The 26,205-nt window shown below is 32.8% G+C and overlaps 1 protein-coding gene across 1 annotated transcript; it reads left to right on the plus strand.

Moving 5' to 3' along the window:
* The first annotated feature begins 1,891 nt into the window (after positions 1 to 1,891).
* On the plus strand, positions 1,892 to 10,023 carry LOC120072028 (asterix-like protein). The gene is made up of 3 exons (XM_039024448.2): positions 1,892 to 2,136; positions 2,232 to 2,332; positions 9,806 to 10,023. The coding sequence occupies exons 1-3, from the start codon at positions 1,909 to 1,911 to the stop codon at positions 9,867 to 9,869; spliced, it is 393 nt and encodes a 130-aa protein (XP_038880376.1). The 5' UTR covers positions 1,892 to 1,908; the 3' UTR covers positions 9,870 to 10,023.
* Positions 10,024 to 26,205: the final 16,182 nt, after the last annotated feature.

Raw genomic sequence — 26,205 nt, forward strand, 5'->3', positions numbered from 1 at the left:
CAATAAATAAAATCAACTCTTTTTTTTTTTATTTGCTTTCAAATGAAAATAATGAGAAAATTGGTAAAGAAGATAAAAATAAGCGGAATTGTGAAGAGTTATAAATCAAATATAAAAAAGAGAGAATGAAATAAATTAAAATTAGGCAAATGAAAAAAAAATAATTGAAAGATAGAGAGAGGAAGTTGTTAATTGAAGAAAAAAATGACAAATATGGTTGTTTAAAACTAAAGGTGTGACATGTGAAAATTTAATATAAGAAAATATAATGGTGACACATATCACTCATGAAAAGAGAGATATGGAAGAGTCCATACTACCGTAGGATTAGAATTTTTCCCATCCAACTAAAGACTCATCAACATTTGATAACTGAGGTGGAGTGTATCGGGCAATTTCCAAATGGGGTTCTAGAAGACTTTGCTGTTCTCGTTTTGTTATGCTTATTTCGGTCCTTTTGCTCCACATTAATCAATATGTTGTAATATTCCCTTTTATATTCTTTTATTATTTTATTTTCTACTAATGGGCAGTGTATATTTGACCTGAACTCGTGTGTCTCTTTTCAATTGGGAAGAACATGAAAAATTCAGAGGATTACTCTGGACATAATTATTTTCTTAGGCGTATCTTTATCTATTTTATTAATTGACAACATGAGGAGTGAAATAATCAAAATTTTAATTTATGAGGCCGAGTAAAGTTTTGTGTTAGTTAAACTATTATGCTTATTTTGGCTAACAAATTTATTTTTTCCAACTTGGTATTGAGTTTAAAAAGGTCCATTGACTGTTTTTCACAATAATAAATTTATCTCATGATTAATTTTTTTTAGTATACTATCCTATAAAAAGTTGAGAATTAAAGTTTTATTAGATACAAAATTGAGGTTGATAAATTTTACATAGGTGTTAAGAGAATTATGAATATATACTTATGAATTTTGAAAATTGTATTAATTAAATTATGAACTGATAATTGTTTCAATTTAAATGTTTGAAACTCATAATCGTATCAATTTATGTCGTCATTTAAATTTCGTTAAAAGAAAATTGTGTGAGACTTACAGTTATACTAAATAAACTCTTAAATTGTCATAAATGAATCAAATTTGACTAATTGTTAGATTATCCAAATGAGAAGTATAGTAAAAATTTTGTACCTATTATAACTCTAAATATGTACTTTTGTGTCTAATAAGTCTATAAATTTAAAAATTGTTGTTTAGACCAATAACCAAATAGTTATACAGTCAAAAGTTAATGGACATATAAGATACAATATCCTAAATTACCTTAAAAAAAAAACAAAAACAAAAACACAACATAATTCACCGATTGGTTTTAACTAAAACACAAGATAATTTTTTTTCATAAACTTATTTTTTTCTAAATAATATTAAATATTGCACAAATTTATCAAAATAAAATATAATTCAATTAACATAGTGCACATTTTATTAATCTTGAAGTTAGAAATTCATTTCATATATGGTAAAAAAATAATAATAAATTATACAAATTTAAATTTGATCAAGGTACAGATTAACCATGGAACAATATTGACAAACTCATCAAGCATTACAAAAAATTTAGCTTAATTGTTATTTTTCTTTGAAGTCTTCTCCATTTTGTACTCACGTATATTTTATAATTTATTGAAAACATATGAGAATATTTTTTTTTCTAAAGAATTTTCAAATGAAAAACTTGTAATTTTGGAGTGTCATTAAATGAAATTAAAAGTTTAGAGTAAAATTAATATATGTTGGAGGAATAAACTGATAACGGATGAAAAAAAAAAATTAAATATCATTTTGTATTGGACGAGCCGGTTCGGTTTAGTTGAATCAGTCCATATTTATCATGCAGGCCGAAAATAGACCGGACCGCAACCGGTATTTTCTATATGCGCAAGAATCAGATTCACCAAAGCAATTATATCGGGGCGAGTGGAGAGAGGCCGAGTCGTCGAGACTTGAGAGCCAGTCAAGAGATGTCGACACAAGCGAATGATCCACGGCAGCCGTCGGCGGCGAAGCCTTTTGTTGCTCCGGCAGTGAATCCGCAAGATCTCCCCGTCGATTATTCCGGTTTCATCGCCGTAGTTTTCGGCATCGCCGGTGTCATGTTCAGGGTAATTTCTGTTTATTTTCGAGTACTCATACGGTTACTATGGCGATCTTACTTTTTACTCATTCCACGCTCTTCCTTTTGGTTGAAATTGGACAGTACAAGCTTAGTTCGTGGCTGGCAATCATATTTTGCGCCCAATCGCTTGCGAATATGAGGAATGTTGAGAACGATCTTAAGCAGATTTCCATGGCAATGATGTGAGTTTTCTTCCCTTCCCGATCTCTATTTCACACTTACTTCATACGGATCAATAGTTAAATTGGAGTTTGTCTGAAATCTAAACATTCTAAATTCTCTAGGTTGATTTTTCCGTCGCTTTGTAGATGCAAGAATTAATGTTTATGAGCTAGGGTTCGAACCAATTCTTAAGGGTTCATCCATGCTGGGTGGCAAATTTTGCCACCTACTGTATTAGGGATTATGATATTTTTGATAATCTCCACATTTATAGTCGTGCACACACTTCAACCATTTATGCACTATTCAATCAAAGGAATTCTAAACAAAACAGAATTCTAACAACAGGGAATTTGATCACAAAATGCATCTTTATTCAAGTGATTAAAGTGACAACATAGTGAGTTTATATAGAGAACTCACTATGAAAAAGAAATAAGTAACCCAACAACTAATTAACAGAAAATGAAAAACAAATGAATCAGTTGCAACAACAAATAAAATATAGGAAAACCAACTGTTAGTGAGCTCTCTCAATACCCCCCTCAAGCCTATGTGTCGAGAAGAACACACATTGAGCTTGTCCCTTAATGGAAGAAAGGATGTAGGAGATAAGAGCTTGGTGAAGACATCTGCAATTTGAGCACTAGCTAGAAGATGAACTCTAATCTTCTTTTGTTGCACAAGATCACGAACAAAGTAAATGTCTATTTCAGCATATTTTGTACAAGAATGAAGAACTGGATTTGCACTCAAGTGAACAACACTCAAATTATCACACCATAAAGTTGGAGGTTGTGATAATCTAATATGTAAGTCTGTGAATAAAGAATGTAACCACACCAATTCCAATGAAGCAAGAGCCAAGCTTCTATATTTAGCCTCTGTACTTGATCTGGAAATAAGTGTTTGTTTCTTTGAAGTCCATTGTATCAGGTTTCCTCCAAAGTATACACAAACTCCATATGTTGATTTCCTATCATCTGGATCTGAGGCCCAATCAACATCAGCAAAACCTTGAATAGTCAAATCTTTTGGCTTCTTAAACAATAGCCCCTGATCAATTGTTCCTGTTAAGTATCTTAGAATTCGCTTGATAGCTTGCCAATGAAGACGATTTGGAGAGTGCATAAACTGACAAACTTTGTTTACACTGTAAGATAAAATTTCTGGTCTTGTTAAAGTTACATACTGCAAAGCTCCAACTATGCTTCTATACAGCCTTACATCATCAAACCTTTCACCATGAAATGCTGATAAAATAGACCCACTAACCATTGGAATGGCAATAGATTTTGCATCTTGCATCTTTGCTTTATATAACAGATCTGATATATATTTCTTTTGTGATAGAAACAAACCACCAGACTCAGGATATGACACCTCAACACCCAAAAAATAGTTCAGTCAGCCCAGATCTTTAAGAGAAAACTTGTTGTTTAATTCAAAAATCAATCTATCAATCATAGATGATGAACTCTCTATAATGACAATATCATCAACATATATGAGAATATAACATAACACCCTTTTTTGTTGTAAATCAGTAGAGAAGAATCAACTTTAGAATTTTGAAACCCTTTTTGATGGAGAAAGGATGTTAATTGATCAAACCAAGCACGAGGAGCCTGTTTTAGACCATATAGTGCTTTTCTTAGTTTACATACCTTTGTAGGAGCTGATTTATCAATCATTCTTGGTGGTTGAGTCATGTATACTTCATCCTCTGATATACCATGAAGAAATACATTGTTAATATCAACTTGTCTCAGATTCCATCCATCGTGTAACGCAAGAGTAAATAACACCCTAATAGTTATAGGTTTTATAACTGGACTGAAAGTTTTTGTATAATCAAGATTAGCAACTTGATTATATCCTTTAGCAACTAACCGTGCTTTATACTGAGCAATAGAACCATCAGAATTTCTCTTGATTTTGAAAACCCATTTTCATCCAATTACCTTTTTTTCAGAGGGTTGAGACTCCAAAGACCATGTGTCATTAGCAATCTACGCTTTATATTCTTCTGTCATAGCTTGAACCCAATGAGGACATTTTAATGCCTCTTTAGCATTTGGAGGCTCTTCTTCGACATACTCCACAACAAATATTTTGGGTTTAAAAATCCCATTCTTGCCCCGAGTGACCATTGGATGTTGATTAACAACTAAGGAAGAGCTCGGCAGAGGTACAAGAGTGAATGATCCTTCATTTTCATTTGGGACAGTCGAAATGGATTGCAAGCGGTGTGGAGATGAATTTTGAGTAGGAGGTAGAGAAGAAGACTCTGGCAAAGAGTTGTCATTATTAGGGGAAGAAGAAAAGGGAGTATTTGAAGGCACAGACGTGGGACTACTATGCATTTCATTTGAACACTAGGTAATAGAATGGTCATTAGACAATGGGCAATCAAAATTTATTAAAGGACACTTGGTCAAGTCATTGATAGCAGGACACAGAGTTGACACATTTGGTTGGCTATTTGATGACTGATAATGTTATAGGATAGGAGGGTCTGAAGCAAAAGCTGGTAGAAAGGACACTGATGTACTATTTTGAAGAAAAGCTGAAGTAGAACATTTTGACTCATCAAAGATAACATGCCTTGAAATATACACTCTTCCTGATTGGGATAGGCATTTATATCCTTTGTGAATAGAGCTATATCCTAAGAAAAGGCATGGAGTGGATCGAGGATCAAGTTTATGTTGATTGTAAGATCTCAAGGATGGATAACATAGGCAGCCAAATGTTTTTAGAAATGAATAGTCAGGTTTAGTGCCAAAAATCTTCTCTAAAGGAGATATTTGTTGATGGACTACTCTAGGAAGTCTATTTATCAAATACATTGCAGTGGAAAAAGCATCATCCCAAAAGTCAAGATTTAGAGATGAATGAGATAACAAGGCTAAACCAGTTTCTACAATATGTCTATGCTTTCTCTCTACCATACCATTTTGTTGAGAAGTGTGAGGACAAGTCATTCGATGTTGAATACCTTGAGATTTTAGATAAGGGATGAATGAACGAAATTCACCTCCTCCATCAGTTTGAAGACAAAGTATGGAATGACCTAAAAGTTTTTCCACAGTTTGTTTAAAGGATAAGAATGCATTGAAAGCCTCATTTTTAGTTCTAAGAAAGTAAATCCATGTAAATCTTGAGAAGGCATCAACAAAGCTAATATAATACTTGAAGCCATTCCTAGAAGTTTGATAGGATGGTCCCCACACATCCATTACAACTAATTGTAGGGGTTTTGAGTAAGTAGTTTGAGAATTGATAAATGGAAGATTACGACTTTTAGCTATTGCACAATCATGACAAACAGAGAAAGTATTTTTATTGGAATAGGAAATATCACGAGATTGAAGAACATGCTCGACAGTAGTTAAACTTGGATGGCCTAATCTATTATGCCATATATCAAGTAAAAAAAGAACAAAGGACTGATTGCCATTACATTTTGTGATTGATGTGTGAAGAGCTTGAGAAAAAGCTTTTGGTGTTGGCTTATGCTTGGAGAAAATCCTCTGGGACTTGGCTTTTTCCATTGCAAAACAATAGAGTCCATCAATAAGATTGCCTTTGAGAAGAGTTTGGCCATTGAGGTCCTTCACAAAACAAACATTAGAGTGAAATTCAAAATAGACATGATTGTCTTTAGCAAACTGACTGACACTTATAAGGTTTTTGGTTATTTTAGGCACAGGAAGAAGATTCTTAAGCTGGAAAATGGTATTCAAAAAAGCATTAGGAAAAGAAGATTGCATAAAAGAGGTCCAAATATGAGAAACATTCAAACCCGCACCATTGCCTACAACAACCTTGTTGTCCCCAAGATATTTATTTCCAAAAGTCAGATTTGATGCATCATTTGTGACATGATTAGTAGCTCCAGAGTCTGGAAACCACTGATTTTCCCGGTTGAGATCATTTTGTATTGATAGAGTATTCACACAAGAAGAACTTATATTCTGTCCTTGATGATTTGAGGAAGCATTCTGTGTATTGTGGCTTGAAGTTGGTCCATGAAACCATTTCTCAAGAAGAAGATAACACTTTAAAGTTGTGTGTCCAAACTTGCCACATACTTGGCATTGAGGTTTACCATTATTGTTCCAAAACTGTTTGTTCTGCTTCCCATTTGGATTCTTACCTCGTCTGTTACCACCAACATTGTTGTTGGATTGAAACTGAGAAGAGGAAGGTTGTTTTGATTGATTTTGCGTGGTTAGATTGACTGAAGGAGTAGAGCCATTTGCATTAATCAAGCCGTGTCTTTCAATCCGATTTTCTTGAACAAGTAATTGAGAGTAGACCCTTTTATGATTACTGACACTGTAGAGTCATATTCAGGTCCCAATCCGGCTAAGATATGCATAACATGGTCTTTGTGGGATACTCTTCGAGCGGCTGCCTTTAACGAATCAACTAGGGCTTTGATTTTCTGAAAATACTCCTCCAATTTCATGTTCCCTTTCTTCATTGCTTCCAATTTTCCTTTTAAATCAAGAACACGAGCCATATTGCGTGAAGCAAATCTTGCAATGAGAATACTCCAGACTCCTTGAGACGTTGAACAATCCAACATTTCAGACAAAATTTCCTTCGACATAGCTCCAAGAAGCCAAGAAGCAATAAGTCTGTCTTGCCTTACCTAGAAATCATACTCTGGATTTAGTATTCTTGTAGAAGAAGATGGTGATTCAGTTGATATAAACTTCGGTGGAGCAATAGTTTCTTGGTCGATGAATCGTTCAAGCCCGTATCCTCTCAAAGTCGTTGTAATCTGAAGTTTCCAGGATAAAAAATTGCTCTCATCCAATTTCAGAGTTGTAATCTTGCTTCTAGGATTGATAACTTTGAATGGAGTTGGAGAAGAAATTGTTTCAGACGAAATTTGCTCTCTAGTGGGAGTATCCATTGCTGAAGAAACCTATCGGAAAAAGGGGAAATTTTTTTTTTCTTCAGTTGATTAGACTTCAAGCTCTGATACCATAAAGGAATTCTAAAGAAAACAGAATTCTAATAACAGGGAATTTGATCACAAAATGCATCTTTATTCAAGTGATTAAAGTGACCAACATAATGAGTTTATATCGAGAACCCACTGTGAAAAAGAAATAAACAACCCAGCAACTAATTAACAGAAAATGAAAAACAAATGTATCAGTTGCAACAACAAATAAAATATAGGATTTCCTGTTAGTGAGTTCTCTTAACATCAATCAATGCATATGGGTATGTTTAGATTGACTAGAGAAAAAAAAAAATTTCAAAGCATTTTTATTTTAATTTTTTTTTATAAAGGAAAAAAAAAGGGTTTAAAATGAACTTGAAAGTATTTCAAAGGCTATTTTAAGTGATTGCCATTGCCAAATACTTCAATTTTTTCAAAATAGCTAATTTTCAAATTTAAACTTTGAAAAGTTAATCAAAGACCCATAAATTACTGAAATCTAGTGAAACTTGGACCATCCCAAATGTTACTGCCCTCATACAGGTGTCCTGACTTGGTTCTCATGTGTTAACTCAGGGTATTGGGTTGTGTTAGGTGAACACTGGTCATGTTAGGTGACTTGGTTCTCATGTGTTAACTCAGGGTATTGGTTAGTTGTTTATATCCTATAAGTTTATAGATACCAAAATTTGCAAAGTTGCTAATTGTCTTGCTTTACAAGTTCATGAATATCTAATTTGCAACACCGTTATAAGAAGAAGAGAGAGTATTTACAATAGTTTACAGTAGCAATCGTGTTTTGTGATTTTTCAGATTCAGAATTGATTGCGTCCTCAATACTTGAGATTTAGGAACCTTGAATCTTAGATATGGTTTGGCATTTATCATTGTAGTTTTAGTTTACCTCGAGTCAGCCTTAAATGTTGTATGCAAACCATGAACATTCCTCCCTTGACATATTCCATTATCTTTTTCTAATTTTCCTTTGGTTTAAATACTACTTTGGTTTATGTACTTTTGACTTTGTTCATTTTGGTTTCTGTGCTTTTAAAATATTCATTTTGGTTCCTATACTTGGTTTCTTTTGGTTCTTGTAATTTCAAAATGTCCATTTTGATCCTCATACTTTCAACCTTGGAGCATTTTGATTCTTGAACTTTGAAAAAGTTACCATTTTGGGTCTCTTCATTTTTCATTGTTATATCATTTTTAAGGGATCAAAATTGTCACTTTTTGAAAAATTTAAGGACCAAAATGAACCAAAGATGAAACTCTAAGGACAAAACGAACATTTTCAAAGTATATGAACTAAAATGAACAAAACCAAAAGTATGATCAAAGTAGTAAACATTTTCCTTTTTGTACTTGCTTCTTACCCTTTCCTTTATGTATGAGTTTAGAGCATAAACTAGGTAACTTATAAATCGGGATTAATTATCATAAAAAATACTTTTCATGGGAATAGGAATCAGTGAATTGAAATGAAATTTAGATTGAGAATTTGCAAAATAAGAAACTACAGTAAATTATCCAAGAGTACTAAATAAATGTAGCCTTCCCCGCTTCCACTCACTCTATTTTTTAATCATCTATCACTAGCAAACTCCTTAGCTAATGATATGATAATATGCCCTTAGAATTGTAATAATATTTCCTACATCTACTCTGTTAAATTTAGGTATGAGTGACCAATGAGACCGCAGAGAAAGGGTCAATAGCCAAATGGTTAAGGGGCAATAAGTTCAATTTATGGTAGTCACCTACTTAAGATTTAATATCCTACGAGTTTCTTTGACACCCGAATGTTGTAGGGTCAGGTGGGTTGTCCAGTGAGATTAGTCGAGGTGCGTGTAAGCTGGCTCGGACACTTACAGATATAAAAAAAGAGGCTGCAGAAAACTAGCTACGAGTAAATAATGAGTTCCATTTATTGATTGTTCTTGTGTTGATTCAAATTGTTGCTCCTCCAACCTGAGTTGTGGCATGGTAACAGTGTCCCATGAGGCCAACTGACATGTGAAACTACATCTCTTAGTTTCTCCCTTCGATGATGGGTTAAGAATTTTAAGATAAGGGAGAGATGGTAGTATGATTGTCTATAATAATGTTACCCAACAGTTTTGAGGATATAGGTGATTTTCATTACATTTTCAAAACAATTGTTGAAAATTTATTATATAAAGGTGTTAGATGCATTTTATTTTTACCTATATTTTATAATTTAGCATTTTGTTTTTACCCATATTGAGTTTTACCGGCCATCTTGGGTTTCCAAATTGTTTTTCTGGAGCATCTAATAAAGTCAAGTCTAAGTATATCATCTTGAACCATCTTGTTTGAATGATTTTTCTTTTAACATTATCAACATTTTAATATGATTTGCGCGAGCTTAGCTCAATGGTGATTGGCAAGTTCGAATCCCCCAATCCCCAATTATTGTACTAAGAAAAAACATTTTAATATGATTCAATAGCATCGGGTTTACACCCATTTTCTGATTTTAACTATTTTTTGGTCTCGAATCCAGGTTTGCTATTATGGGATTAGTGACGAATTACTTGGGTCCTGCCCGACCAGGAACAAAAAGTTAAGACTCTTTATTTAGAATGGTTATAATGTTTGTTTTCTTTGACTTAATTTATCTTAGGAGCTTTTTACAGTGACTTTTTATATTATGATCTCAAGTAATATGTGGGCAGATATGATGGAGGACAAATTTTAAGAGGTCTACACTTTATTTCCAAAGTTAGTTTGCACGTACATCAATTATTACTTTACTCTTACTGTCGAGTAGATACCATAGTGTGGAGCCAAGTGAGATGTTACAATAAATAGATTTTTTTTAGCATTCAAATTCACTTGAATCTCAAATGGGCTTAAAGTTGAGGCCTAGAGATTTTTTTTAATAATTATTATTTAAGCTTTTTTTATTTAAAAAATATTGAAAAAAATATACTTTGAGATTTGTCAAACACTTCATTTTTTTTTCCTGATTGAAAATGACTTTTTTCCAAAATTTAACTCTTCAAAAGTTAAATCAAACACACTCTTTGGTTGATTCATGGGTTGGAATGCAGTTGATTTAATTTAAATTTATTATGAATTTAAAAGGGAACGTAATTACTTTATTATTCGTCTGCTTTGAGTATATGCACTTTGCTCGTCAATTCTCAATTCTTTTAGATTTTCTTAATATGAAAAAGGTTGAAAATATAATTTCAGTCATTGGCATATAACTACAACACAAATGGAATGTATAGAGTTCTATTGGATTTAAATTTATATCTAATTGGTTTTTTTTTTCAAAATTTTTAATTTTGTTTTGGAGATTTGTTAGACATGAAATTGTAAGTTTAGTATGTCATTTGATATAAAAGTAAATGTTTTGAGACTTATAATAGTTTGGGTGTGCATGTCTAGTAACCGTTGGTTAAAATTAGTGCATGAATTAGCAAAAATAAAACCATAAAAATCGAAACACTTTGTAGTAATTCTAAAGTTTAATTGATGAAATTTAAAATACAATCATATGAATAAGATTACGAATTAGAATAGTTTTGCTAAAGCTTATATTATGGATTAAAGACATGCAGATCAAAATTAGCCCAAGCAAGTCTAGTTTCTTTTCTTTTTATTTTCTTTTTCCTTTTTTTTTTTTTTTAAAACAAATCCAGAAGTACAAACTTAAATTTAAGAAACCAAATCATCAAAGCATATCACGATCTACTAATGTCGTTAATCAATTTGGAAATTTAGAAATCCAAGTTCGGGATTTAGACTCCTAAAATCCCCAATTTGCTAAAGCATCATTAACACCATTTTTCAAATGTGGGATATGCATGAAGTGAAGAATGTTCGTAAGAGATGCTAACGGAAAGACTTTCCTTGTTAGTTGTTACATAAAAGTATACAAAGTGAATGTAACTTATGGAAATATACATATATAGAAGATAAAACCATAATTACTTCACATTTTTCTTTGGAAGAATGCCCATTAAGCCTAGCTTAATTTGCTTCCATAGCTTCCCAGTATTTGATGTCACCCCTTTTGCTTTCTGATTCTTTTTGCAGTGTCAATTTTTCCTTTTTGTTGCTAACCTGAACATAACTCAGTTGGTTAAAATGTAATTGTCTTTGAGTTTACATGTCTCTGATGAAGTTAATTTTTTTTAATAAAATAAAATAATCATCTGTTTCATATTACATAATCCTCTTAGTTGAGCCAATACTATCTTTATAAATTTCATTCAAATGTTGACGATAAAATGGTGAATTGGTCAAATGGTTGGATAAAACCTGTTGAGGTGACCAGTCATAGCTTTAAACTCTTGATAGTCATATAGATTGCTCTAACCCTCTTTAGGGGCTCTTGATTGTTGATCTTCCATATGGAAATTGCTTGCTTTCTTTTGGATTTGTGAAGCTATTTAGAACTATTCTTCTATGGAAGTTGCCTTGTTTTCTTTTTTATATACTTTTGACAACTCTTTTCAATGGCGACTCTTCCATGGAATAAATAGCTTAGTTTTCTCTATTTTTTGTTTTTTGTTTTTTCTTTTTGTATAGAGGAAATAAAAAATAAACATTTTTTGACTTGTTAAAATCGTAAGAATGGTACCTATTTCTATTAAAAATTCATTTTGTTTCTTTATTTTCAACGTTAATATATTGTTCATGATATGATATTTTGACATGTAATCATTCGAATTTTGTGGAAAGCAAAACCATATTCTATAATTGGATTGAGGTATGATTTGTTAATTTCCTTTCAATATTGAAAGTTGACAAATTTTAACTTGTGATGGACTGTATTGCTTAGAGAATTATTTTGAACCTAATTTTAAACTCCTATGCATACTATAAACCAATAAAAATATAATCAAAATTAGCTGTGAACATTCTAAGGAAAAAAATCATAATTTAAATCATAATCTTCTCATCAAAATGTTTCTCTAAAGTCTGCTTCTGTTTTTCATCAGTATCCTTCTCATCAATTTCCTTTTGCTTCTCATGGTTCTCCTTTTCATAATTTTGCTCTAGGAGAGAGCCAAAATTCAAAGATTCTATTTGACAAATGCCTATGAATACCTTTTTTTTTTTTGCTCTTCATTGTTATGATCTTCTTCCTCTTGGTGAAAGGATTATACAAAAAATATATATATATATATAATATCTCAATTTTTATAGGCTTTCATGAGGGTAATTGAGCCCAAATCTTTAAGATGGTCTATCATTAATAACAAAATCTCTAATCCATGAGTCATTCTCTTGCATTTTCCACACTTGAAAGCTCCCATTAGTTGCTTGGTAGATGTGAAAAATTGCATAAACACTGCCATAAATTATTGTATGTACGTGTGGTTGGGATTGGAGAAGAGACCAACTTCCAAGATAACACCCAATCTAATTTTTTCAGTTTTAACATCAAGAGTATATTTTCCAATTAATAGACGACTCCATTCATGTAAGTACCACCATAATGGAAGTCAATAAGCAGAGCGTACAGATGACTCCATTTGTATTGTTTAAGGTTGATGATTTCACTTCTACCGAACGTCAAAACATCCATTGTGGAATTGGAATTAGGTTCTTCTTCTATACCAACTCTAAACAATTTGTATTGCATTGTGGTAAGGATGAAGCCAAATCGAAACAGTAAATATCTCCATCAAGCGTAACCATGAGGAACTTGGAAGAACTCATTAGTAGTAGGAATGAATATGCGAATATAGTAGGTGTAATAAGTGAAACACATTGTTCGACGAGATTTTCAGAGAAATTTAATTTGTGGAATTTGAACTTTGCATGTGTATTAATTTTAGTATAGTATAATGAGTACACTTTCTAATATTTTATTCTTTGATTTTTTTTCTCGAAAAGTAAACTTTAATTCTTAAGCTTGTCGATCATCGTCTTTGAACTTGTCGGTGAACTTGCATCGCCCCTTTGGAGTTTCTAACTTGCTTTAGAACCTTTTGACCTTCTAAGCTTTAGTTTTTGGATCTTTAATTAGATCTTTGGAGCTTCAGAGTTTCAACGTTCAACTATTCCTACCTCAATAAAATGGTGCGAGAAGACCTCTAGTTGAGCATGAACCCAATCTGCTAGTTGGTCCAAATATTCACCATGAGTTTTAATTGGGTTGGACCCAAGTGACTTTAATTAGGGCTAACAAGATAAATAACATTTTAAGATTCATTTTGGAAAATAGCAAGATGTTTTTTTATTATGAAAAATAGCAATCTAATTTGGATTTAATTAATTACTAATTATTAGATTATAGTAATATCCTATATAGTATCTACAATTAATTTATTCCAAAAATACATATTTTTTAAAATCACAACAACCTAGATTTTATTAGTGTTTAAAATAGATTTTATTAAAAGAAAGTAAGATATTATCTTTGCGACATTGTAAAATTTAAACAAATTCGTGGGCTATGTGTAATTTGAACAAAATTTTGAACCTAAGGGCGATATTAGCATTGAAAATAACATTTATAGAGTTGGAAAAAAGAAATCGAACCTGAAGTTAGGATCCTTCATTAACTCATAAACTTCCATTCTCAAACAAGTTGTTTTTTAGTCGAGCTTCATTGTTCTTCAAAGAGTCGTTAAAGAGAAATCAATGGTGCTTTCTACAAAGTATCATCCCACCTATTATGAATACTTATTTGGAAACAATTGGAAAAACAACAAATACAAGAATTGATTCAGGTAAATAAAAAACAAGAGGGTTATGAATGCTTATTTGAAATCAATTGAAAAAAATAATAATATATGATAATCAATTTGAAAAAAAATTGAAATTTCAATAAAATACATGTGTTTAAAGGGTTCAAAATATAAAATAAAATAAAATGATATAAACTATTAAAATTAGAAAACACAAAAATAAATTAGAAAGAAGAGAAAATGAAAAATAATTAGATAAATTGAGATTATTTGATATTTGAAAATAAAATCTAAAATATACAAAAATATGTGAATAAAATGAAATGATTCGATAAATTCATATTTGAAAATAAAGAGTTTATCAAAATTCATGATTCAAGTCAACTCATCCCGATTTTTTTGATAAAGTCAAATTTAGTTGATTATGAAATCTTTATAACCATCAAATTTAATTACACTTTACGGATTATGAAGGGCATTTTGGGATTTCGAGAAAGTCTGATCACGTGTAAATGATGTAGTTTGTTATAATTCAAAACAATTCTACATTTTGCTATTTTTCCAAATAAAAGTGTAATTAATGCTATAAGTATGAATTTTCTCTTTAATTGGTGGACCTGATCCCAATTATAATTTTTGGGATAGGCTAGGGCTTCCATTGTGATGATGTGACAACTCGTGATTAGCTTGAATTTCTCATTCTAACACACATAATCTTTTCATTTTATCTTTTTATAATTTTGAAACGTACTAAATCGTTATATTAGAGACTAAATCATCACCAACCAAAGATTAAAGACTAAATTGTTTTTTTTAGTATAACAAATGTAGGAATGAGGGACCGAACCTCTCACCTTTAAAATGGAAAGTCATGTCGATTATCATTGATCTAAGCTCACTATTAAAGATTGAATTATTATTTCTATAAAAGTTTAGACATAAAATTATTAATTTAAAATAGTACGGCAAATTTGGCTTTTGTTGATGGGCAAAAAATGTCAAAGAAATGTCTATTTTGATGGCTAAAAAACGTCAAGAAAGTCCGACCATCAAGTGGTTTTCCTGGTGGCTAAAAAATGTCACAAAAAACCCTTTCTTGATGTTTTTGGCCATCAAGAAAAGGTACTTTGACGTTTTCTGCCCATCATCTATATGGAAAAATCATCAAGAAAAATTCTTTTATCAATACTTTTCAAACGTCAAAGTAAGATAATATTGACTTTTTGTCCATCAATTATTTTTTGAAAACGTCAAAAAGATCTTTTTATTAAATTTTTTGCATGTCAAGAAAACTATATCATTGTCCATCAATATATGTTTTTATTGATGGTTTTTAAGCATCAACTATACCAATAAAAAAAATGGGGTCACTGGGACCCGTCAAGTGCAACATGTAATCCCCCCCCAAAAAAAGAAGTTTTTAACTCGAAATTTGCATTCACACATGGAACTCATAGTACCCAACCTATATTTTATACACAAACAACATATACCAAATCACTTACGTAAAGTTTGTAGCACAACTACAAACCAAAAATTACACAACTCTTGCAGATTAACATATAACTACACAACCTTATAAAGCAACAACTTCAAACAACTTCTGTAAAATAACAACTTTACTCAACTACACCACTCTACAAAGTAAATTAACATAAAAACTTTTAATATAAGCACATTCACATAAAAGTAAGAGTATAAATATATATATCACTCATAGTATAACTCTTTAATTATTACAACACTATGAATTACATTATAGTAAATAAAAAAACAAAAAGGGTCTTTTGATAACATTGTTTCCTATTTCTTGTTTCATGTTTCTAAATTTTTAAGAACTAGAAACATGAATGCGTTTGATAACTATTTATGCTTCTTGTTTTTTTTAAAAAAAAAATTAAGAAAAAAAGAAAGAAGCAGAAACAAAACTTGTTTGATAATCATTTCTTCTTTCTCGTTTCTTGTATTTTCTTTCCTCTAACATTTTTACTTATTTTATAGTTTAAATATAATTTGATTATGTAATATATATATATATATATATTAAAATACAAAATAATTATAAAATATTTACATTTTCAAATACATATAAGTCCTTATGCAAAATTAATAACTATAATACAACTATTTCTATCAATCACATGTTACTAAAATTTGATTTGCAATATTATTTCTCATCATTTGTCTTAAATGGTATTGACTCAAACCCAACTCAATTATATTATTATATAGATGTTGTGATTGTAAAATATCAAAGTGAATCTAAATGATCAATGTCTTATTAAATCAAATTTATATATTGCAAAATTGTAACCGATTTAAATATACTAAAAGCAATAAATTTAAATTTGCAATGCATATTACAAAATTTAAAATTTAAAATTATTTAAATATATATATTAAAAATTTGAAATTTGAAAATCAAAATAACATATAAATCAAAATATTCGAAAATTCAAAATTCAAAATTCAAAAGATATTTAAATATACCTAATGAAAATTTGAAATATTGAAAAAAATTCAAAATTCAAAATTAAATTAACATATGAATATAAAAAAATAATAAACAAATCAAGATATATAAAAAAGAAAAATATATAAAACGAGACAAATAACATGAAATTGTCTTACGTGGGAATTAAACCCAAGACAGTGAAAGCCATGGATGACCTTGAGTGCACATGCCAAACGGCTATTTCTTGTTTTATAACTATTTTATGTTTCTTGTTCTTTTTTTTCTCTTTTTTGTAGTAATATGATACATATATAAAATGATATGTCATATATTAATTATAAAAAAATTATTAAAAGTTTATATAATTTAATACATATAAGTCTCGACACACAACTAAATACAAAAACAAAGTTATATCTATCTTTAAAATATTACACAAATTTAATTGACAATGTCAAACCTTCACTCGACCGATTGTCTTAAATGATCTTAACTTACATTTAACTCAATTATACTATTCTACAAAATTTAAAATTTAAAAAATAATTTATATATTAAAAAATAAAATAATATATAAATTTAAAATTGAAAAAATTATAATTCAAATTAAACTGATATAAATATAGCCAACTTCAGAAATATGATGAATAAGACAAAAGCGACAGAATAGCAATAGAATATAAAAAGTCTAAAAAAAGGTTAAGAAATATAATAAATAAAAACAAAATAAATATTTAAAAAGAAAACAAAAATCTCTGAAAAGAAAACAAAAGAAATAAAATACAAAAAGATTATCTGGGCATCTGTTACCAATGGAGCAAATGTGTAAGATGAGTATAAAAAACTTAAATACATATAGAAACCAAAACAAGAGAAACTATTTTTTGTAATTTCTCAAATTTGGTTCTAGTTTTAGAAACGTTTCTTAAATTTTAGAAACAAAAAAAAGGAACAGGTATCAAACATGAGAAATAGAAACAGGAAAAAAGAAATGAGAACTTTATCAAACGGTCCAAAATAACCTTTTTAGTTTCAAAATAGAAACATAAAAAAAGAAATGAGAACTTTATTAAACGGCCCAAAGTAACCTTTTTAGTTTCTCTGAGTTACGTCATCTAGTCTTCACATCTTGTTGTTTGACTAGATGTATTTTAATTAATTCCTGCAAAAGGGATATATATGTCCCATCAAATTGACCTTAGACTCCTCAATCATATGCATTTCCGCAAAAATAAATAAACAAATTCCACAACAATCATTTTTTTAATAAGTAACAAGATGAGGGGTCAGTATATGCATTGGGATATCTCAACTAAGTTACACATCTTTAGCACCATCAATACATCCCACGACCAAAAGATATGCATTCATTAAAAGAATGTAAGTACAAGAGAGCTAGAGAAAAGCTCAATCTAAGATGAATGCAAGGCGATACTAAAGGAAGATTCTCCGGTTTAATGCAATAGTAGAAACATCATAGTTACAAAACAAGCTAGATTTAGGGCACCTTAACAATCATTAACAAGTCATATTTATCTCGACTACCTTATCTGTTAGTAGTACAACTAGAAATGTCAAATTGTATAAACATGGGATTGAAACTCATATCTTGTCTTTGATCCAATCATTCAAGTTAAAATAATGTTCTTTGACCTGCTTATGTTACTAAAGTGATTGAGGCTTAAAACATGCCTCATTTATTTCTTAAGTTCATGAAAAAACAAACTTTTAGAATCACAAAGTCACAAAAAAATATTATAAACTTTTCACACCCACAAACCATATGTCAAAGTGTCTAAATATTTTGCTTTAGAATCACAAACCACATGTATTTGCTAATAAATGCCATTCATAAATTTCATGATAAATATATGTCACACTCACCATAACTCAAAGTATCAATTTAATAAACCAAAATTAACTTCATTACTTAAGCTTAAACCCAAAACATATATTCACCTTAAGATGTCTTCAAATCACTTACCCAAATTGCAACTTGATCCAAACTTACTCCAACACTATGAACAACAGTGATTCCAAACTATACATAAACCACCAATACATGTTTTAAATTCAAATTATAGCAAGCAATATTAAATCTAAAGGGTTCTGAAACCCTTAATACTTACCTGCAATATGTTGAAACAATCTTAATTTTGTCGAACATCACCTCAAAAAGCCTCTAATACTCCAATTTAAAGCCTAAATATCATGGGTAAACATAATTTAGGTCTAAAACACAACTCTTATGAAGAACGGCAGAGGTACGGACAATGACAGTGCTACTATGGCCAGAGACCGAGGGACGTTGGAGTTCAATGAACAGTATCACAGACGTGGCGGTCATTGATCGAGCGAACGACATGAGGAGAGGCAGGCAATAGTGGGTCTTGTGAGTGAGAGATTTATAGAGAGAAAAAGATGGAAAATTGTCCAAAATAACCCCCTTAAGTTTTGACATACCAAAATAGACCATTTTTTAATAGTCGGTTAAATGGTTTTTCTTCGACCTTCTCGGCCGAAATCTTCACCGAGATTTAATTTGAAACGTTAGGAATTCAATTGATACAATCTTGTGAAATGACAAAAATACCCCTGATTGAAAAAACTCTGCATCTTTACGGAAACCATTCTAAGTCCTCACTTCATCCGAATTTTCGCTCAACTTGCTTTCAAATTTAGCTCATATTCACTGTTATTTGCATCCTCATTTTGTAGAGGAATTCCACTATTTCTTTGGTTTAGTTAGATACTTTAGTTTTAATTGAACGCTTGTTAGAGTTTTTAGAAGTTCTCTGAGATATCTGAGAAATCTATGTTATATAGTTGCGTTCTTTCCATATTTTTGTTTTTTTTAATATATCTTGGCTTAATTCGATGATTTTCTGGAGACTTCATCCGAAATCTAGTTGAATCTCTGATGAGATTGGATGAAGTTTCAGTGAGATTCATTCAATGTGTCCCAACATTTGGCTGACTATTGAGATTTTAGCATCGTTATATATAAAATTTCGGGGTATATGTGGCCCGAAAATGCCTCGAGATTTTATACAAAATGGAAATAAAATCCTAATCTCGTGGCACGCTAGTGTAAATGTCCCGAGTTCTTCATGAATAATACACGATCTCGACCAAGTTTACCTTGAGTTTTCCTCGAGATTTAAGGTAGTTTCCATAGATAATGTTTCTGATTTGTTGTTGTTTTCTATAATTGATTATCCAACGTACTTCTATTTTGTGGTCTATTTGGCAGATGACATTGGTACCTAAAATCCGCACTTTTGACTATTTTTTGACAAATTTGACTTGATGTTTCCATTTAGCGAAAAGTTTCTCGAATATTAAGCAGATGTTAACATCTAGGTAGTTGTACATGTTTAGGCAAACTATTTTTTTGTCATTTTTTATGATGTTAAGTTAGTTTTTAATGGGTCTCTGTGCCATTATATTCTCTTGAGGGAGGTATAGGAGGATAGGGAAACCATTATTAACTTTAAGTTACTAGGGAAGAAGGTCTCTTTTGATCGTGACAAGTTTGATATAGTGACAGTGTTGAGTAATAGGCCTAGGTATATAATTGAGTTTGAACAGAATAAAGCTCTTAGATTTGGGCAATATTTGGGCGATAGGTCTAACATGAATGGGACTGAGTTGAACAAAGATTTTTCTGACCTTGAGTTTCAGAGTGATAAGGATGCGATGAAGATGGTTGTATTCTATTTCATCGAGTTGGCGATGATGAGAAGAGAAAGCAGACAACACATGGACTAAACCATGTTGGGACTTATAGATAGCTTGAAGGCTCTGTGTAGCTATGGTTACCAATTGAAGGATCTCATATCTAAGAGTTCCATGAGTGCGTTCGGATCGCTCCGATCTCACCGTGACCGAAATATAACATTATAAATTCAACACGTACAATTATACAAATAAACTATAATTAACGACATGCTATGAACAACAAAACCATAAGGGAAGGAGTTCTATACCAGTTGAAGACTATCTTCAAACTTTAGAACTCCAACACAGCGAAAACCCTCCAAGTGATCTACCAGTGTCCGGCGGAAACGTCGACTGCAGTAGCACGATCAACGCGACCTCACGACCACAACAGGGACGACACCATCACTAATGAGCCTCGGGTATTCTCGGAGTGAAGACCCAAAGGGTGGGCTTTGGTGAATTTGGTAGAGGAAGAAGGAAACACGAATCGTGTAAGCGATAAGCAAGTGGGAGAGTGAAGGCCGCTATCGCATAGCAGAAATGTTTATCGTCTAGAGGAGCTACACGATCGTGTAGGATTTACTGAACGATCGTTTAGGAAAAGGTATACAATCGTTTAGTTAAATCAGCACACTATACGATCGTTTTGAGAAGCTATCTGATCGTGTAAGCGAAAGTGTGCGATCGTTTAGCGCGAGATGGACGATCGTTTAGGCGGAGAAGTGACTATCGTATAGGCTGTCGAGCGATCGTTTTCTTTCACCAACGTGCGCTTCACGAAATCTTTTGGGCGAATGACTGATGATCGATTGAATGATTAAAAAATGATAACATTTTTCATTTTAACCCATTGGTTACCATAACTGACGTTACCCACTTACCCACGTCCGAACGTGAAATTCGGCATAATTATCTTATAATTAACCAACTAATTAATTAATAAATATAATCATATTATATTTTTATCCTATAGTTTGATATCACATATCTATTATAGTATTTTCTCCTCTACTTGATATAAATCATATTTATATCTAATTTCCTTCAAAATAATGTATCTCATACATTTAGCATATTATATCATATATATTTAACCAGTCCAATTATGTCATATATAATTGAACTTTCTCTTGTCAATTTGAACATTTCAAATTAACCTAAATACTGGTTCTCGACTTTATCCAAGCTACCCAGGGGACCTAATGGACCCGTGGCTCGAAGCTCCAACGGTACGTGAATAGCTGACTAAACTCTTTAGCCACGAGATCCATCATCCGTTAACTGTAAGGCATTCCACTAAAGACCAACAACTGAACTCTTCTTACCACAGATATATATCTGTGTCTATTGAATATAACCAATCATAAGTACGATGACCCTTCATAGATGCTCGTAAGTATAGTTGGGTCAAATTACCAGTTTGCCCCTATAGTTACATCTCACTCCTTAAGTACCACTGATTCCTCTAATGAACAATACAACATAGTCCAACTATGTGTGAACACTTCTCGGGCCAGGTGTGTGGCACCACATCGTTCAAGCCCCAAAATCAGACCTTAAGGGAGCTATCTATCTACTTACCCCTGCCTCGGGGAAGGAGTGAATTCCATCTTGTGTAGCTGAGCTCCTAGCTCCCAAATTAGACAAATCCTCAAAATGGTAGGTTTGAATTGGCGACCTGGCCACTCGCACCCATATAAATTGAAGGACCACCCTCAATGGCAAGATTTCCCAATTCACTCAGGATTGAGGTCATGTTACCTATGGTCATCCTAGTGAAATGAAGTCTCTGTCATGAACGGTGTTATATAACGAGACATTAACACTTCGTGGTCAGGTCTTATACAAACTCTTTGTATAGGACGCCCTCCCTCGCATGTCCTCAACATGAATGATCAGGATCAGACCATCTATGAAAGGTCACAACACTTGTGACCATTCCACAAAGCGGGCCGCATCTGTAGCGTTACCAGGATAATTTTTCTCTCCTATATCCATATACTACAAACCATTTTGGTTATCACTTAAGATACGATCCACTTGTATGTCACCACATACATGCTTGAGTCACATACAAATAACTAGAGATTTTATGTTTATTGGTTTGCGGTAAAGCAAATAAAACAAGTAAATGAGCAAAATACAAGATGTGAAGTAAATATCATATATTAAAAACACAAGCATTCGTATATACTGTTTACAAACTACAGGACACGAAACTTTAGGACATCAGCCCAACAATCTCCCACTTGTCCTAAAGCAAAGTAGGGTGCACAATAAACTAGTATAATACAATAAACTAGGGCATAAAAGCCCAGTATAAGAAAATCTCCCACTTGCCCTAATTCAGCCGCGGGTGATCCTGTAGACCCATGCTCTGTAGGTGACCCTCAAACACTGTAGCCATGAGAGCCTTCGTAAATGAGTCAGCAACATTGTGCTTCGAAGTGATCTGCGTGACGATCACGTCCCCTCGATGTACTATCTTGTAGATCAGATGATACTTCTGCTCTATGTGTTTGCCACGTCTATGACTCCTTGGCTCCTAGGAGTTCGCCACTGCCCCACTATTGTCACAATAAAGGGTAATGGCCCTAGACATATCTGGAACAACTTTTAGGTCTGTCAAGAACTTTCTGAGCCAGACGGCCTTCTTAGCAGCTTCGCAAGCCACTACGTACTCCGCCTCCATAGTGGAGTCGGCGATGCACCCCTACTTAGTACTTCGCCATGAATTAAACTTAAGTGAACATGTATGTCTTTCTTATCCCTTTTAGTTCTAATTTCTCTTTAACTTTTAAAAAGAAACAACTAAAATCATTGCGCACAACGAGGCATTTATAACTTTTATAAAGTAATCTATGTGTCATGCTTCATGTATTGTCCGGTCATTACTATATATAACTTTTATATAACGTGTAATAACCAAGCAAACATGCTATCATTCACCCTTATACTATAACAATTATAATATAAAGATGATGCATGTCAATGCTTTTTATGCATGCATAAATATAACTCTTATATTATATGATGCATGAGCATGGTCTTACATAATTAAATCATGCTTCTCTAAATTATAAAAATTACAATAAAGAGATGATGCATGACCATTGCATAACCTAAGGTAGGATTTACTATATATGATTACCATATGACCTATAATAAACATACATCGCATGTAATAAATAAAGGATTAATGGATCGGGATGAGCCTTTACAAAAATTGGAATGAAAAAAAACCCTATCTATCACATTTTTCATCGAGCAAACCGGTTCACAGGCAAATCGGGTCTTGAACTGCCAAGATGTCTTCATCGTGTAGCAAACTTCAGTAGGTATACAATTGTTCAGCGCGTACTAGACAATAAAAGCTTAAGTAAACGATCGTGTAGACGACGACGAGGCTGCGAAGCCTGATCGTCCATGCGATCGTGTAGCGCGACGGCATGTAAACGATTTACCTTGCGATGCTAAGCGATCGTTTAGTCGGTCACTAAGCAATGAAACTTGCTGACCTAAACGATCGTCTAGCGCGCGCGTTAAACGATACGCGAGCTTCTCATCGTCTACACGATGCGTGCAACCAGGTAAACGATTTACATGAGCGCATTCGAATCATTCCGATCTCTCCGTGACCGAAATACATACAATATACATTCAACATACAGTTATACAAATAAAACTTAATTATTGGCATGCTACAAACAAAGATAATAACAAGGGAAAGAGTTCCATACTAGTTAAAGACAATCTTCAATCTTTAGAACTCCAATGCAGCGGAAACTCAAAGCAATCTACCACCGCCCAGCAATAGTGTCAACAAAAGCAGCACGAACAACCACACAGGAACGTCGTGGGGACAACACCACCACTAATGAGCCCCGGGTATTCTCGGAGTGAAAACCTAAGGGGTGGGCTTTGGTGAATTTGGTAGAGGACGAAGGAAATACGAATCGTGTAGTTGATAAGCAAGTGGGAGGGTGAAGGCCACTATCGCATAACAGAAATGCTTATCATCTAGAGGAGCTATACGATCGTGTAAGATTTGCTGAACAATCGTTTAGGAAAAGGTATACAATCGTTTAGTTAAATCGGTACACTATACGATCGTTTAGAGAATCTATCCGATCGTGTAGGCGAGAGTGTGCGATCGTTTAGCGCTAGATAGACTATCTACATGAGTTAACGTAATAAGAATGAATTTCTTGATTGTGGTATCGTTAAGACGGAGAAGCGACTATCGTATAGGCTCTCGAGCGATCGTTTTTTTCACCAACGTGCGCTTAACAAAATATTTATGGGTGAATGATCGGCGATCGATTGAACCATTCAAAAATGAAAACATTTTTCATTTTAACCCATCAGTTACCATAACCAGCGTTGCCCACTTACCCATGTCCGAACGTGAAATTTGGCATAATTGTCTTATAAATAACCAACTAATTAATTAATAAATTTAATCATATTATATTTTTATCCTATAGTTTGATATCACATATCTACTATAGTATTTTCTCCTCTACTTGATATAATTCATATTTATATCTAATTTCCTCCAAAATAATGTATCTCACACATTTAGCCAATTATATCATATATAATTAACAAGTCCAATTATATCATATATAATCGAACTTCCTCTTGTCAATTTGAACATTTCAAATTAACCTAAATACTGGTTCTCGACTTTATCAAAGCTACACAGGGGACCTAATGGACCTGTGACTTGAAGCTCCAACGGTACGCAAATAGCTGACTAAACTCTTTAACCACGAGATCCACCATCCGTTAACTATCAGGCATTCCACTAAAGACCAATAGTTGAATTCTTTTTACCACAAATATATTTCTGTGTCCATCGGATATAACCAATCATGAGTATGATGACCCTTCACAGATGCTCGTAAGTACAGCTGGACCAAATTATCGTTTTGCCCCTATAGTTACATCTCACTCCTTAAGTACCAGTAATTCCTCTAATGAACAATACAACATAGTCCAACTATGTGTGAATACCTCTCGGGCTAAGAGAAGGTGTGTGGCGCCACATCGTTCAAGTCCTAAAATCAGACCTTAAGGGAGCTATCTATCTACTTACCCCTGCCATGGGGAAGGAGTGAATTCCATCTTGTGTAGCTGAGTTCCCAGCTCCCAAATCAGACGAATCCCCAAACTGGTAGGTTTGAATCGGCGACTTGGCCACTCGCACCCATACAAATCAAAGGACCGCCCTCAATGGCAGTAGTTCCCAACTCACTCAAGATTGAGGCCATGTTACCTATTGTCATCCTAGTGAAGTGAAGTCTCTGTCATGAACGGTGTTATATAACGAGACGTTAATATTCGTGGTCAGGTCTTATACAAACTTTTTGTATAAGGCGCCCCCGCTCGCATGTCCCCAACACGAATGATTAGAATCAGACCATCTGTGACAAGTAACAACACTTGTAACCATTCCACAAAGCGGGCCGCATCCGTAGCGTTATCAGGATAAGGTTTCCCTCCTATATCTATATACTACAGACCATTTTGGTTATCACTCAAGACATGATCCACTTGTATGTCACCACATACATGCTTGAGTCACATACAGATAACCAGAGATTTTATGTTTATTTTTTTTTATGGTAAAGCAAATAAAACAAGTAGATGAGCAAGATACAAGATGTGAAGTAAATATCATATATTAACAACACAAGCGTTCGTACATATTGTTTATAAACTACAGGACACGAGACTTTAGGGCATCTGATCCTAACCATTCATGTGGAGAATGCGAGCAGGGGTGTCCTATACAAAGAGTTTGTATAAGACCAGACCACGAGATGATCCGTTTCTTTATATACTATCGTTGATACTTGAGACTTACATCTCACTAAAACGACTATAGGTGACATAACCTCAATCTTGAGTGTTTTGGAAACCTCTGCCTTTGAGAATGGTTCTTTGATTAGTATGGGTGAAAGTGGCCAGATGCCAGCATAACAAGCCTACCTTTTTTAGGATTTGTCTGATTGGGGAGCTAGGAACTCAGTTACACAAGATGGAATTCACTCCTTCCCCAAAGTA

Source organism: Benincasa hispida, chromosome 2 (assembly GCF_027475165.1).
Source record: "Benincasa hispida cultivar pf3 chromosome 2, pf3_genome.v1.1, whole genome shotgun sequence".
In the NCBI taxonomy this organism is placed as follows: Eukaryota; Viridiplantae; Streptophyta; class Magnoliopsida; order Cucurbitales; family Cucurbitaceae; genus Benincasa; species Benincasa hispida.